Raw genomic sequence first — 16,249 nt, forward strand, 5'->3', positions numbered from 1 at the left:
CCAAATGTTAATACTGTTTTTCTCAGAATCAGAGATTTCTCTCTTTATGCTTTTTGGTTTAAAATTAGCATGTGTTGCTTTTACAACCAGAGAAGAGAGGGCAAAGTTTTTAAAGCAGCAAGCGCTGCAGTCAATGAAATTAACTTCAGGCTACTCCTAGGGAAAGCGCGGGCCCTGCCCCTGCTCACCAGCCCTTGCCAGGGATCTCCGGTCCTACCCGGGGCGGTCGGGCTGGCTACTGGAGAGACTGCTCCCCGAGGCGAAGGGAGGCCACGGGCTTGGCGTAGCGCTCGGCCGGAGGTGGAAGGTCAGGGGAGGGGCTGAGCCTTTCTGCCCTCCGACAGGGAGATCTGGGCTACGCTGGGCTCCAGAGCCCTGGTCCAGCCCCCGGCCATCGCGGCCGCCGCCCAGTGCGCTGTGCCACGGCCAGGTGCAAAATGCCGTGTCATTGGGAGACTGCGCGGCCGGAGCATTAGATTACAGCTCAACGGAGCCCGGGTAGGCGGCGGAGGTGGAAGATGAGCAGAAGCCCCTGTTCTCCAAACGCCCGCTGACGAGCAGGGAGAGCGCAGTCGGGCGGAGACAGAGCTAGCCCACTCAGCAGCCCGGGGGTGGCCTGTTTCCCTTTAAGAGCAGGAGCTCTGAGCTGGGAGCCAGAGATCAGAACCGGCCTCGCCCCGCCGGCCCTCTCCGCTGAGGGGACCCACGAGCTGTGCGTCGGCCCTCCCCGACCTTCCGTAGCCTCTTCGCGCCCTGGGCGCACGGGGCCCCACGCGCCGCAGGCATGCTGAGGGTCTTCATCCTCTACGCCGAGAACGTCCGCACCCCGGACACCGACATCAGCGATGCCTACTGCTCCGCCGTGTTTGCAGGTAGGAGGGGCCCGCCACTCCCTCCCCGGATAGTGTGGGTCGGGAAGGGGGCGGCACGGCTCTCTAACCTGGAGAGCGCCCGGAGGGGAGAGACAAGACTTTCTGGTCCCGTCAGAAGGCCGCTGAGTGTTGCAAAGGCACGCGTCTGCGGGGAAGGGCGACTTAGAGAGAAACTGAGGCAGAGAGAGCGAGGAGAGGGAGGTGGCTGAGTGTCGCTTCTCCTGGGCCTGGAAGCTGAGCCCGGGTTGGCACTGAGGTAGGCCGGGAAGGCAAGACCGGTATCTTTCCTCCCACCTCTTCAGGATCGCTTAAAAGAGGTCTTTCCGCTCTATGGACAGCAAAACGCGCTGTACTGCAAGGTTCGCCTCCTCTCCCCGGAAGGCCTGGTCCCAGGCCTATTTATAACCCAGCTGTCTTCCCTCCTGGGCCGGGGCCTGGCTGCTTTCCTCTGCCTTTGCTCACAATCAAAGGCTGGGCTGACAGGCTGGTGTCCACTAGGGCGGAGGCACCGCCCACCCCTCCAGGAACTCTACCCTTGCTTTGGGCACAGGATGGGGGAATATTGCAGCTGGGCACAGCAGTCAGCAGCACCAACCGTTAGGGAGTTTCTTTCCCCACCTCCACCAGAGGGGAGCACAGAGGGGATAGCATGTGGGGGGTAGTATCTGGTCTCCATCGTCAGAGTGGGGCCTCTTTGAGCAGCGAAGCCTACTCCCCTATCAGATTGGGACCTCCCACAGGAAGGTCTTCATAGGGTTATGACTGGCTTTTGCTACGAGGTGAGGGCTGGGCCGTGTCTACTTCCTGGGGAACCCCTCGGGGCCAAGCCAGAGCTGGGGTCTACACAGCTGGGTCTTTGGACTTGGAGCCGTACTGGGGGAGAGGAAGCAGGGGCAAGAGTTTGAGCCTCTCCCCCCATCTATGGGTTCTCCTCTCAGGCCCCCATTACCTGCTACTCCCCTTCTTCCCAGAGATCTGACTCTAATCTAACTATATCCCAGGCCCCTAGACACAGCATTAGTTGGTCCCTGGCCATCCAGCGCAGACTTTCCCTTTCAGTTTCCTAGGCTCCTGGATATACCTGCTCCCAGATGCCGTGTGCACATGTGCTCCCAGACACACACACAGCCTAGAGTGCATAGGCCGCCTGCCATGTTGCAAGCAATGGAGGCTCTGAGAACACAGGCCTGTGTCCACCGCAGCATTGCAGATGGGTCATATCAGGCACAGCATTCCTGAGTGTGAGATCTTGGGGGAGTCTGTATGTGTTGGACTAGGGTAGGGCTCCAGAAGGAGCTGCCGAATGGGCCTGTGGCCTGATAAGCCATGCACACCAGCAGGAGGGATTGATGGGGGTGGGGGGAGCTGGGGGAGGGAAGCTGTGCTTTCTTCCTAACATGCTGCTTTGACCTGTTCTCAACCAGTTTCCCACCGTGGCCTCCGGAAATGAGCTTTATCAAGGTGTTTCCAGCAGAAAGGAAACACAGGGGTCAGTGAGGGTCTTTATGGTTCCTCTCTGCATCCTCAGCTCTGGGCAGGCCAGGTCAGTGGCCCCATTTAGCCACCTGGCTGAGGGCCCTGGGCTCCATGTTGCTGTAAATACCCCACTGGTTGAAGGGAGGGAGGACAGGCACTCTGTGGGTGAAGCAGCTGCCTCCCACCCGAGCACCCCTTCCTTATTCACAGACACCCCCCCCCAACCTGAGGGCTGAGCAGGCTTTGCGAGGGGCACCCTCTGCAGATGTGCAGTGCTCAAGAGTACGCCCGCCTGCAGAGCCCCCGCTCTCAGGGGCTTTGTCCTCTAGTGTCCACTCAGCCTGAACCAGATTTTCCTCCACCCTCCCTGACCCCCCACCCCCACACACTCAGAGCACCAGCCTCCTACCTCCTGGTCCCCTCATTTAGGCCAGGCTCAGAAACCTCAGGGAAAGGAAAGGGTGAACAAGGAATGTGAAGCGCTTTCTAACCCCAGAGATGCTTCACCCACAGGAAATACTGCTGCATGGCTTCCCTCTTGTCATTATTTCAGCCCCAAGGGCCTGTCTGTAGAGCAGTCTCCCCCTTCTTCCATCCTTGCATTCACACATCTCTAACTGGGCCCCTCCCCCGCCTGTCCACAGCCCTGCCCTTTGCCCACAGCCTGGCTCCTCTGGGTGGACTGTCCCTCCCTGGAGCCCAGAGCTCGCTGTGGAGAAAGGAAGTATGTTGTCTGTGCTGATCGATTGTGAGCCCCCGAGCTTGGGAAGGCTCACTCTCAGTCATCACTGTCACCACCAGGCAGTCCCGGAGAATACAGTCCCTCCCCTCCCCCAGTCCCTGGCTACATTTCACCTCCTGCATTAGCCAAGTTCCTAACCCATGTCCAAATTTGGCCTCCCTGCAGCATTCAGTCTTGCTCACTCTCCTTCTCCCAGCAAAGGCCAGCCTGGTGAATGATTACACAGAGGGCTCTGGTCTCAGGGACGTGGCTCAAAGCAAAGCACCCACCTGAGAAGCCTTCCCTTAGCTGCTGGCCTGGATCTGGCCTTCCTACATTCCTTCGGTTTTTGTCCCATAAAGCTCCTTTGGCTATATGTTTATAATATGCCATAATAACACCTCACTGCTCCTCTGCATGCAAAAATTCATTTCATGCTCACAGCAGCTTTGTGAGGCCAAAGGGCAATGATATTATCCCCACTTTCCAGATGGCAAAATAGGCCCAGAGAAGTGCAGGGGCCTGGCCAAGGTCACACAGTGGTCAAGGCGCCCCTTCCCAACCCCCATCGTCAGTGCCTTCTGTTGTTCCAGCATCCTTGGCTCTTGAATAAGAAAGTGCTTTGGAAAGCATACCATGTGCTGCCCACACCCAGGGCACCCCGGCCACCCCTGACCTGAGCCAGCACAGGGAGGGCGGTGCTGGGGGTACCCAGCATGGGGCTGAGTCAAAGTAGGGGGCGTGCAAGGCTGCATGGAACACAGTGTAAGTCAAATGACCAAAAGATGGAGGATTCTGATTTTTAAAATGTGTGTTCATCACAAGGAGAGGGAATGGACACTTATTAAGCACAAACAACATACCATTTTCAGATGCTGTTTCTTTAAAACCTCATAACAATTCTACGAAGAGATTTATTTAGCTGACACTGTGCTTATTATGTGGCAGACACTGTTCTAAATAGAACATTTGATACAAGCTACATCATGGTCTGGCTATAATTTGTACCAGGCATTTATATGTTTACACACATGCCTCATTTAATCCTCCTAGCAAGCATATATAGTAACAACTGCCATCACCCCCATCTTACAGATAAGAAAACTGAGGCACAAAGAGGTTAAGCAACTTGCTTAAGGCCATACACTGCTAAGTAGTGGAGTTGGGATTCAAGCCTAAGCAGTCTGGCTCCAGAGCCCCCCTTCCCCATCCCCCGTCTTTAGCAGCTCTACTGTCTACGTCTGTCCTTAGCTCTGACTTACCAGAGACAAGCAATAAAAGGTGGAGGAGCAGGACTTGAACCCATGCCTGGCTGTGACACTGCAGCCTACTTTGGTCTGCACATTGACTCCTCACATCCTGCCGCCTCACACACATTGTCCTCACTGCCGCTCGCTCACCAGGCACAGACATCCTCAGCTCTTGTGCTCTGGTCTTGAGGCTGCTTTCTTATCTCAGTGGTCTCTGCCCTTCTGCATCATCTTCCCTGTATCTGATGGCACCAGGTGGGCAGCGTGTGGTGGGTGTGGCAGGTGCTCTGGGGCCTCCCAGTAGTGGGCAGTGTAACCATGGGTCCCCAGCTTGGCTAGCCTAGTTTGAAGTAAAAGCTGGGTGGGGAGCTCAGGAGTGCAGATAGCTGGTAGCCCTGGTCCCAGGCCAGTGGGATGAGAACATCAAAAGAGAGGGAGAGAAGGACTGCTTGGGATCTTGAACTTGGAATCCTTGCTCTGCCGCTTTCCAGCTGTGTGTCTTTGGGCAAGTCATTTAACCACTCTGTGTGGCCATTTGCTCGTCTGTAAAGTGTTGATAATAATAGCACATACCTGCTTTGGAGGGATGGTTCTGAAGAGTTTATGTTTTAGTCCATATAAAGCACTTTGAATAGTGCCTGGCACTCAGTATTCTTACATATTATTATGTTATTTATAATAATTATTATTAATATGTATTACACATGTACTAAGAAGTCATTGTACACATCCAGAAAGCCTTTAAATATCTTTTTTGCTGGTCAACTCTATCATCAGCTTTGTTTGTCCAACCACTGTCCTGCCAGTCTGGACACAACTGGCCGAGTGGTGGGTGGCCACCCCGTCTGCCCCCAGGGACACTGGTCCTGCCTGCTGTAGCTGCCCCTCCTAGAGCAGCCCCTGCTAGGTGAAGGCATTTGTCCGCCTGCCTGATGGCTGGCTGTGGCATGCACATTGGTGTTTCATCTTTCTTGGACCAAATATGCCTCTGGTGACTCCCCTGGAGCCCACAAACCTCCTCAGTCCCTGTCCCTAGGCCAAACTCACTCTCTTTCTCTACCACCGCATACTAGTCGCTGTAAACTCATGCAGAGTGTTCCTCTCAAGGTTGATGTCATTGAGCAGAGAGGCAAGGTTTGTTTGTCTCCTGGACACAACTTGTTCAGGGCTTGGGAAAAAACAAAGCCCCAGACAACATTAGGAGAATGTGGCCAGAGAAGGTGAGCTGGCCCAACTCCAGCAGCAAGAATGGGCCTTGTTAGGTGCATTGAGGCACTCCCTTCTCCATGGTCAGGGAGGTAGGGCCCCACATAAGTGACAGAGGTAACAAAATCACATGCCTGCAGGAGCCTGGCAGGTGGCCTAACTAAGATCAGGCCAGAAGGAAAATCATATGCGCATATTGGGTGAGCAGCAGCAAGTCAGGTGACCTGAGAGGACATATCCCATCTATAGGAGCCAGGTGGTCAGTGTTAGGCAGGGAATGTGGGCCCACATGCCAGCTTCTCTGAGTTTTCATGAGAAGTTGTAAATCCAGATTTATATGGAAAATCTTCTAATGTTTAATTAAGATACAATTTTGCTATAAAACATTGTATTGGTCAAGGACAACATGTCAGTAGGCTGGAGGTATTCCAGGGGACACCAGTGACAGTATCTGATGTACAGTGTTTCATTTAATCCTGGAGACCTTGGCCTGGGCTCTCTGGAGAGCTGGCAGTCAGTGTCCTTTCCCTTGGGCTTATCAGTCAGCACTATCAGGACTATGTGAGCTTTAGTTCCCCCCACCCCGTCAGCCCTGAATCACTGCAGTAAGCATGGAATATAAATACAAAGTGGGCTTGCTATGCAAACTCAGCTTCTGAACGGGTCCCCTCGCCCCCTTCCTACCAAACTATGGCTCCCACGCGAGCCCTCTCACTTTCATGGTGGGGCTGGAGTAGTCCGGCGTGCCAAGGAGATTCTGCACCTAGGCCTCAGGTGGGATGCAGACCTGGCTGTTGTAACCGAGCCCTAACTAGTGGTGGTGTAAATATGATAGTCTCTCTCATTCACATAAGAGTTGAGATATAGGCAGTCCTGGCTGGTAAGATTCTGACCCATAAGGCTGTCCAGGACCTCAGTTCCTCCTGTCTTGTTGCTCTGCTATCCCCAGGGGGTCCCTTTGACAACATGGTCCATGATGGCTCACGACCACAACCTATAGTCCACCCAGAGGAAAGAGAGGGCTGAGGAGGCATGCCCTTCCCTTTATGGACACAACCAGGCAGTTACATACCTCCCCTCTGCTCGTATCCTGTTGGTCAATAGCTGTTCTCATGGCTACATCTAGCTGCAAGGGAGGCGGGGAAATGTAGTCTTTTTATTTGCGTGGCCGTGTGCCCAGGTACAACACTATGGAAAATTTCCATGGACAAAGGGGGAAGAATATATATGGGAGGACACGCTGAAGTCTCAGCCACACTGTCCATTAGAGTTTCATTCCTGACACAACAAGTCCTGTTGGGAGGAAGCCCCATTGAGTTACCAGGCCCTAGTATGAAGTCTGCCAGGGAACAGTCAGCTATCTGATAGGGAGATAGCCAGCAAATAACAACCAGGCCAGGAAGTTAGAGGTTGCGATGGGAAAGAGGCCTCAGGATGTGTGCAGGGGTCGGGTCACCAGCTGTTGCTTTTCTGGTTTGCAGAACAGGTGTGTGGAGCCCTTGTTCCTTGGAAACAAGCCAAGAGTTTGTATAAGTCCCTTGGAATGTTCATCTGGAGATATTAGATCTGCCACATGCAGATTTCCTGCGCTGCCCATGATGAGTTGGAGCACGGTAGGGTATTATGGGTAAGAGAGCAAAGCCAGAAAATCATTGTGATAGGAAAAAAAGAAAAAGAGCTTTGTAATATCTAAAATTCCCCCTGGGGGGCAGTACTATCCTTTTTGAGAACCACTGGCTAAACTCACCATAGGTGGAACCCACACAGGGAGCCAAGTACAAGGTCCACCATGTCAACTCCAGGCCAGTCCTGTTCTATACATTGAGAATACCTGGGTCACCGAGACGGCCTTGGGCTCACCCCTCATTGACCTACTCCATGGTCCAGCTAGACATAAAACCAGTAATTACATAAATAGTTATTCCTTACAATTGTGTGCGGGCTAAGAAGGAGAAGTACTGCTGTGCGGTTGTCTGCCAGAGGGACCCAACCTAGACCGGGAGGTCAGGGACGGCTTTTGTGGGGAAGTGATGTTTAAGCTGGGGTCTGAAGGATGAATGGGGAACAATGGGAGTGGCTCTGCAAAGAGAGAGGGGAAAGCAATTGCAGGCAGAGGGGACAGCAGACTTCAGAGTCCGGAGGGAGCTCAGCATGTGCTTGAAACTGAGAGGCCACTGGAGTTGGAGATCAGAGAGCGGGGGGCTGAGTGCCCTTGCCCTCTGGCCTGAGGAAAGGAATCGGGGCTTTATCCCAAGAGCTCAGGAGGCCTTGGGACAAACCTCCCAGGAAGTTTTCAGCAGAGGGAGAGACTTGATCATGTACAAGATTGACTGGCTGTGGTGTGGATAATGGACCAGACCTGTGCAGAGTGACTGTGAGGTGACCAGCAAGGAGGTGTCTGCAGTGGCCCCAGGCAGGAGAAGGTGGTGGTGAGACTTGGTGGAAGCATTTGGATGCTGTGGGCACATAGATGGTACCAAAGTCATGGGTGTCAGTGAAGGTGATTTGGCTAAAAGTAACAGAAATCCTGACTCTTAAGATAGACTTAAGTGACAGTGGCAAAGTGATCAGCTTACCTACCTGGAGATCCAGAGACACAGTGAGCTCTGTGTACATACACTATACAACTCCAAGGTATGATCCTGGGCCCAGGTAGGCTCCATTCTTCTGACCATTTCCAACCTGGGTTGATTCACCCCTCCTTAGGTAACCCGGAGCTCCCCTGCTCCTGGGAGGTTACCACATTGATGCTGAACTTAGTGTGGACAGACGATTGGTATAGCACACTACAGCTCAGAACTCCTATACTCAAGCGATGCTCCTGCTGCAGCCTCCCATGTAGCTAGGACTTAAAGGTTCATGCCACCCTGTCCCGGCAAGACTCCATTTTTCTCTCTGATCTGTTGTCTGTGGTGTCTGCTACATCCTTGGCCTGGTCGGCAATTGAAGCTACATGCTTCCTTCTGCACAGGAGAGAGAGTTGGGCTTCTCTGTTCATGGCATATAAGTCTGCCCCTTCAGGAAAACAACTTAGGACACATGCCCATTGCTAGATCCACAGCCATAGCCAGGAAATGGGCTCAGGTAAAGTAGGATCCATGCTGGAGCTGGGGCTGGGTACCTGGTCAGTCGGGTTCTGCTAGGAGGGAGGAAGGGGGTCTGGATGGTGGGGAGGAGCCAAGTGTCCACCTCATCTTAAGCATGGGAGAGGGGGTGGAGTCAGGAGGGAGAGGAGAGGGTGTAAGCAGCTGGCGAAACTGCTGGGGGGACAGCCTCAGACTCTCTTCTCCTTCCTGTCCTCCCCACCACTCGAAGCCCCAGTGGGAACTGCTGGCTCCTTATAGGTCTCCCACTTCCCCTTGACAGCATGTCCCATGGTGTCTGTGGTTGCGGCTGCCGTCCTCTGTGGTCTCCACCCCTTGACTGTGAGCTCCTGGAGGGCAGGGGTGTGACTTGTTCCCAGCAAGTCAGAGGTGACTGGTGAATGTGTGTGGGATTCATTTATTCTTCAGGCAAACATTTAGGAACTATTGATAGAGAACCTACTTTGTGCCAGGTGCTGTTCCAGATACTGAGGAGACAGCACGAACAAAACAGACAAAAATCTCTGCCTTCTTGGAGCAGACGTTCTAACGGGGAAGGTGGAAAAGAAAGAAGATACATACGTTACAGAGTGATCAGTGCTAAAGGAAAACAAAGCAAGACAGGGAGATGGGGCGGGGGCTGCAATTTTCACCTGGATGGCCAGGGGGGTACCATCTGAGTGGATGTCTGAAGGAAGGGAAGGGGTAAGCGTTGCAGCCAGAGGGAACAGCCAGCAAAGACCCCCGAGGAGGCACAGGCCTGACACGGCTGAGCAAGAGCTAGGGGCTAACTTGCTTGGAGAAGGGTGGTCCTGGAGAGGTCAGTGAAGTCAGGCAGGGCTTTGAAGGCTATGTGAGGACTTTGGGTTTTGCTCTGAGTGAGACGGAAGCTGTTGGAGGACGCTGAGTAAATGAGTGACACCAGGTCGTGCGGGCTGGGTGGAGAGTGGACTGAGGGGCACAGGCAGGGTAGGAGCTGGGTAGGGAATCTGTTGAGTCTGTTGCAGTGATTCAGGCAAGTGATGGCAGTGGCTTCCACCAGGTGGTTACAGTGGGGATGGTGAGAAATGGTGAGATTCTGGATGTATTTTGCAGGAGAGCTGATGGGACTTGAAGTTTTGGTGGCATGGTGGGGTTGAAGGCATGACTGTGTGAGTGCAAGAGAGAATGGAGGAGAAGGATTGGAGACAGAAAGCATGGGCAACTCTTTCAAAGGGTACTGTTGTGAAAAGAGAGCAATGACTAGTAGCCAAAGGGACATAGATGCAGGGTGCGCTTTATTAAGAGTGATTACGTCATGTTTGCATGCTGATGGAATGGCTCATAGACAGGGAAACTTGGTAATGCAGCGGTGAGGTGCAGAGAATTACCGGAGCCTTGTCATTGAATGGCGGAGAGAGGCTGGGATCTGTGCCCAAGTGTGTGGTTGGTCTTAGTTAGGAGTAGGAGTGATTCATTCATAAGAACAGGAGAGCAGGCAAAGGATTTGGGCTGAAATGCTAATGGGAATTAAAAGGAGCCTGGGAGCCAGAGGAAGTTCTCTGGTCAGTAAATAGGAAGCAAAGTGAGAGTGAGACCGAGAAAGGGATGTTGTAGGCTGGGGAGAAAGAAAAGTATGAAAGTCACCCAGGAGAGAGGGTGAATGATGAGACTGGGGAAATACGGTATGATTGCTCACCCCAGTGAGGGTTCGCTTCAGTGTGGGGTTGTGACTATAAAGGGACACCGCTCGGGTCAGCTGTGTTATTCTCCAACACATCGAGTGGTGAAGGGGCAAGCGTGGAGTAGGCAGAGCTGCATTCACCAGGGTTGTGCTTTAGCCACGTGAAAACACTGTATTTCTCAAAATAAGAGGGGAAAGGGAGTTGGTATTTTGTGCAGCAGTGCATTTAGGCAGAAAAGGAGTGAGGATTGGGTGTTGGGAGGAGGGGCAGTGCCCTGTCCTGTGCTAGGTGCTGGAGTGTTGGGGTACAGAGGTGCGAAGCCGGAGCCCCTATGGTCAAGAAGTTCCTAAGTAGGAAAAGAACCAGACGTGTTAGTAATACTCGAAAGCATGCTGTGGACCGTCACTGCTCAAAGCTGACGCCATAAGCAGCTTTCCCCATAGTGGGGTTTGTAGATATTGTTGGCGGGGGGCGGGGGGACCTGCAGGGGACGCAATGGGCAGCGGCTGGCCCCCTGCGCTCCAGGGAACACAATATGATTTGAACACAGATCGCCGCCTCCGGACACGAGCGACCCTATACTGCTGTGGAGAGGGCTCCGAGGTGGGTTCGCAGGGCTCGAGCCTCGGGGTCCCTCCCGGCCCTGGGCTCCCAGCACTCCAGAATTGCCACCTCGGCAGCCTGCGGGAGGGGAGAGGACCGGCTGTGCAGCACGGGTAGTGGGGCGGGCGAGGACAGGCGAGCGGCAAGGAGGCCGCGGGCTCAGGGCGCACAGCGCGCTCCGCCGCTCCGCACACGTCTTCAGCGCTCGCGCTAACCCGCAGTTTCCTGAAGGCGCTCATTCCCGCCGCTGATCTCCCCCTCCTTCCTCCTGCACTCATTTCTCGTTCCCACCCTTTCGCCCAGCGCTCACGGCAGCCCGCAAAATCGGCACCGGTGCGCAGGGGGTCCTGCTGTCCTCTGAGCTGGCCCCGCGGCTGCGGGTCCGCGCTCGGCGGCCGAGCTGTGCGCTCCGTGTGAGCGGCGCTTCCATTCCCGGCCGGGAACTGGGGCCCGCGGAGCCCGGGACCAGCACCACCGCAGGCGCCCGTCTGACCCCTGTCCCGCCCCGCCCGCCCCAGCAGGGCGGATCTAGGCAGGGGCCGGAGGGGAGGGTCCGCCCAGTGGGTGTCCGGTGTCCTCCCCGTTGCCTCCCTCAGGCATTGGCCACTTCTCGGCGGAGGCGCAGCGAAGGCGACAGCTCCCTTTAGGCGCGGCTGCCTGGTGGCCGGGCTCTTGCTCGGTGGGTGCCGGAGCCCGCTGCTACCGCTCCCGCCTTGCCCGCGGCGCCTGTGCGCGCCGGTGCTGCCCAGCCATGCTGTGCTGTCTGCTGGTGAAGGCCAGCAACCTCCCCAGTGGGAAGAAGGACCGGCGCAGCGACCCTGTGGCCAGCCTGACTTTCCGAGGTGAGAGACCCGTGGCCGCCGCGCCCACGCTGGGGCGCCACCTGACTCTCGTCGCGCACTGGCGGGTCTGCGCCCGGGCGCCAGCGCTAACCAGGCCAGGCCACAGTTTCTCACTTTGTCAGCAGGGACAGAAATCCCAGCCCTGACTTCTGAGGGGGGCGACAGGGATGAAACGGAGAGCAATAAATACCGTAGGGCTTTGAAAATTTGGAAAACTGAAAGTGCCATAGTATGTTAGCGGTTATCACTATTCTGAGATCGATACCCAGAGGGAATCAAGTCCGAGCTCTTACCTGGCAGTGCGGGCAAGGGTGGGTTGGAAGATGGATGCGGAAGGTGGAGAAAAATCAGGGCCACTTAAAAACAGGACATGCAGACGGTGTGCTTTGAAAGTCGTGGGAGGCCGGGCGCGGTGGCTCACGCCTGTAATCCTAGCACTCTGGGAGGCCGAGGCGGGTGGATCGCTCGAGGTCAGGAGTTCGAGACCAGCCTGAGCAAGAGCGAGACCCTGTCTCTACTAAAAATAGAAAGAAATTATCTGGCCAACTAAAATATGTATACAAAAAATTAGCCGGGCATGGTGGCGCATGCCTGTAGTCCCAGCTACTCGGGAGGCTGAGGCAGTAGGATCGCTTAAGCCCAGGAGTTTGAGGTTGCTGTGAGCTAGGCTGACGCCACGGCGCTCACTCTAGCCCGGGCAACAGAGCGAGACTCTGTCTCAAAAAAAAAAAAAAAAAAAGTTGTGGGTTTTTTTTCATTTATTCATTCATCGATTTTTATGGCACGTTGGCCATATTGAATCCACCATGTCTCAATCAGGAGGAAAAGGAACAGAACAGGATGGATATGGCCTCGACACAGGACTTTTGTGGCGTGTCAAGAATGTTTTTCTGAATTCAAGAAGGCCAAACCACTGTATGTAGTGCTTAGACTGGAAATGAGCTCTCTGTCTTTGAGGCAGTAAAGGAATCACGCATTCGTCCCTCTCACGAAACACCCTTAACCCCCCACTGCAAGGCAGAGATTCCCATGGGAGAGGGTGTCTCAGGAGGGGAAAGGGAAGAGGAAGGATCTGTCAAAATTAAGAGAAGGAACAATAGCAGTGAGTCAGGCCCCCAGTTCTGCAGAGAAAGATAAATAAGGAGAGGAGAGAGGGTTTCCTCTTAGCCAGGAGCCGTACTCTGTGGCTTTGCGGAATTCAAAAAATATGTGCATCACGAAAGATGGTCAAATGTAGAGGGGAAAGTGGCTGGTGTTTTCATGAGATTTGAAAACAGTGGGAGCCCGTAGGGTGCTCCTTAGCTCTGACCTATGATATGTATCACATCCCCAAGCACCCTCAAAATAATAACCATAGATAAGAGACACAATTTGGCAAAGTGAGATCTATGTATAGCTTTTATTCTGTGCTATGGGACAATTTACATTTCTTTCTCTTTTGAAAAGGGTGATTTGAAACATTTAAGAAAATTTTGTTGTCTTCATTGATCAGTGATGTACCTAGGTGTTCGAGATGCAAGAGGAACTTCAAAACAAAGTCTTTAGTTCTCCCCAGGCCATCAGATGCTGCCTAAGCCTTTGCTGTACAGAAATTGTGGCGTCATCATTGGCTGGAAAAGAAATTCCCTAAGGACTCTGAGCTTGGGGCCCACATCAGCAGAGGTTTTTTGGATGCTTTGAAACTGAATTGGGTCTGTTCATAGCTCTTTCCCTGGTCCTGTAACAGTCCTGTGGTGGCTACTAACATCATCATTCTGCAAATAAGGACATGGAAACCCAGGGAAGTTAAATGGTGTGTTCAGGTCAGTGGTCATGGCAGAAAACTACCAGTACTTGGAGCGGACACTACCCCTGAGTCAGACAGGTGACCACATCTGTTGAGGCCCCTCTTGGCTCTTGCCCTGGCCCAGATACTGAGCTGCTGTCCTCCCCAGATCTCCGTATTCCTTCTTTGCGACGCCTTACTGTTTATTTACACTGATGAACCCCCTGGAAAACTGAAATACTGTATAATAGAATGTAACCTCTCCAAGTGTTCAAAATCTATTTGTCTTTCAAAGCCCAGCTGCAATGCCACCTTCTCCAGGAAGGCACCCAGGATCCCCCTGGCTATCATTAGTCTCTCCTCTCTGGACGCAGCACACCTCATTAGGGACTAGCACGCTCACCGAGCCAGCCTCTGCTCAGGGCACAGCTCCATACTTAGGATATCAGGATTCCTTGAGCAGAGGGACCTGTCGTATTTATTTATCAGGATGTCCCCGTACTGGGCACAAGTAGGTGCTCTCTATTGTTTGTGCCCTTTCTGGCCCAGTCTCTAGCCATGCTCCAGAGGTGCCTGGGAGCCTCACTCAGTCTGGGATGTGGTCCTTTCACTTGGAGAATGTGCTCAAGAAATGGATTCCTAGATCCCATGCGTAGAGGTTCTGACCCAGCAAGTCTGGAAGATGACCTAGGAGTCAGCATTTAACAAATACTTGATGCAGGTTATTTTGGAACTACACCTTGACAAAAATTGGTCAGAGATGTGGTGACAGGTGAAATTAATGTGCTCCCCCACCAAGGGCACGCACAGTGCAGTTTGGGGCTGAGCTGATGCTTAGGGAGGGAAGCCATCAGAACCAGTCTTGGAACTGAGAGGGCATCTAGACTTCGGTATTCCACTCTGGCTCACATTGGAATTGTGTGGGGAGCTTTAAAAAAGACCATTGCCAACTCTCTGTCCTCTTTCCTTGTGAAGCTAAATCTTTCTGGGTGGGGCCCAGGCATAGGTGTTTCTGACATATCTCCACGTGTTTTTGGATGTGCAGTCAGAGTTGAGAAGCACTGAGCCCAACCCCCTCATGGCACAGAGGGGACAGTGGTGTGGCCTGCTTGCAGAGAAGCCAGCCCTGCTGGGCTCCTACATGCAGCCCCAAATGTATGGGCCTGGGTTGGCCCTGCGTTCCTTGCAGTTGTTCCCTGGGCATTCCAGCCTCGGATGAAATTTCAGGACCTGCCTCCCAAAATAGACTATGAGCTCTAGAGGCTGGACTCTCAGGGTGCTGTTTTGGCTTCCCAGTCTGAGGACCTCAGGGCAGAGGCTGTGAACAACTACTGCTCATTCTTTTGTTTTTGTACTGATTGATTAATTAGTTAGCCAACAATACCGTTAGTAACTGGGCCACGGTAGATATTTTTGACTGACCATTTGTGTGAATGAGCAGCTTCATTTCTTGTAGCATTTAATAATCTGAACTTCTCTTCTGCCCTGCCTACTTTCTATCCTGTGTTATTAATATCCCTCTATTCATGCATTTAGTTCATTGAACCAATATTTTATTGAGTACCTACTATGTGCTCGGTGTGTTCTAGATGCTGGAGATACACGTAAGAATAAAATCAGATCCTTGTTGCTTTGGAGCTCAAATGTTTTACTTCCTTGAAGGGCGGATCTGTGATGTCCCCCACTGGGTGAATTTCTGTCCTCCTTCACCAGCCAGGAACACAGGAGTCACTACTGACCCTTCCTTCTCCCTCAGCCCCTCAGGTGTCTCTTCCTCTCCTTGTCTCTTCAGCCTCCCTTCTCCTCCCCTCTCCTCCTCTTCTCCCCTCCCCTTATCTCCTGGGGTCTCTGGATTTTGGGCAGGAGCCTGGGAGACCTTGTAGAACCATGCCAAGGAGGTCTCCGGTCCTCAGGAAACACTCCTGACCTGTCTGTATAGGGCAGGTGGGCTGTAGGGGCACTGGGCTCTCTGAACCTGGCTTTTTAAACATTAAAAGTGACTTAAAACCTTGAAAATAGCTTTCTGTATTCTCTTTATAAATGTAGTATGTACTCATTATAAAAAATGACAAATTACAGAAAGATACGAGGCAAAAGTAAAAATGGCCCCAAATCCTGCCACCTTAAATTAACCTGTCAACAGTTTGACATATTTCATCCAAGATTCTTTTTTTCCCTTTTTTTTTTTAAAAAAACAAACACTTTTAGATATGAAATTTAACACACAAGTAAAATATGTAAAACATAAATGGATGATTTAATGCAGTGGTTTTCAACTGGGGGCATTTTTGTCCCTCAGGGGACATGGCACTGTCTGGAGACGTTTCTGTTTGCTGTCACTGGTGGGGGTGGGGGTGGGGGGCGGCGATGGGGGAGTGACACTGACATCTAGTAGGTAGAGGCCAGGGATGACAATGCACAGGAGAGCCCCCCACCCAACACTCACAACAAAGATTTATTCGACCCAAAATACTAATAGTGCCAAGGTTGAGAAACCCTACTTTAATAAATAAATTATGATGTAATATCACCCAGGGCAAGAACCTTAGAACCCTGCCTGTTCCACTCTTCCACCTGAAGTCTCCAAACCCCCTTGCCTTCCTCTCTAGAGGTAATCCCATCCCAGCTTTTTCCCCCCAAATGTTTGCATATTTGTACTTTTGCTCAAAAATAAACCAGAGGCATTTTTCTATACTAGTAAATATTCTTCTATACAATCTTGTAAAATGTCTCCATGGTATTTTTTATGTAGATGCACCATAATTAA

At 52.7% G+C, this 16,249-nt stretch overlaps 1 protein-coding gene across 17 annotated transcripts in view; it reads left to right on the forward strand.

The window, feature by feature from the left end:
• The first annotated feature begins 336 nt into the window (after window positions 1-336).
• The window catches only part of DYSF (dysferlin), a 201,459-nt gene continuing 185,546 nt past the window's right edge, over window positions 337-16,249 (forward strand). For 7 of the 17 annotated variants that reach the window (XM_045549836.1, XM_045549833.1, XM_045549840.1 and 4 more), the window contains exon 1: window positions 337-872. In XM_045549836.1, coding sequence (XP_045405792.1) covers window positions 785-872 — 88 coding nt within the window. In that variant the 5' untranslated portion in view covers window positions 337-784. Of the gene's footprint in view, window positions 873-7,083; window positions 7,139-11,479; window positions 11,718-16,249 lie in introns of those variants that run through there. The other 10 variants (XM_045549835.1, XM_045549832.1, XM_045549839.1 and 7 more) reach the window with 4 other exon arrangements.

Source organism: Lemur catta, chromosome 4 (genome assembly GCF_020740605.2).
Source record: "Lemur catta isolate mLemCat1 chromosome 4, mLemCat1.pri, whole genome shotgun sequence".
Taxonomy (NCBI): domain Eukaryota; kingdom Metazoa; phylum Chordata; class Mammalia; order Primates; family Lemuridae; genus Lemur; species Lemur catta.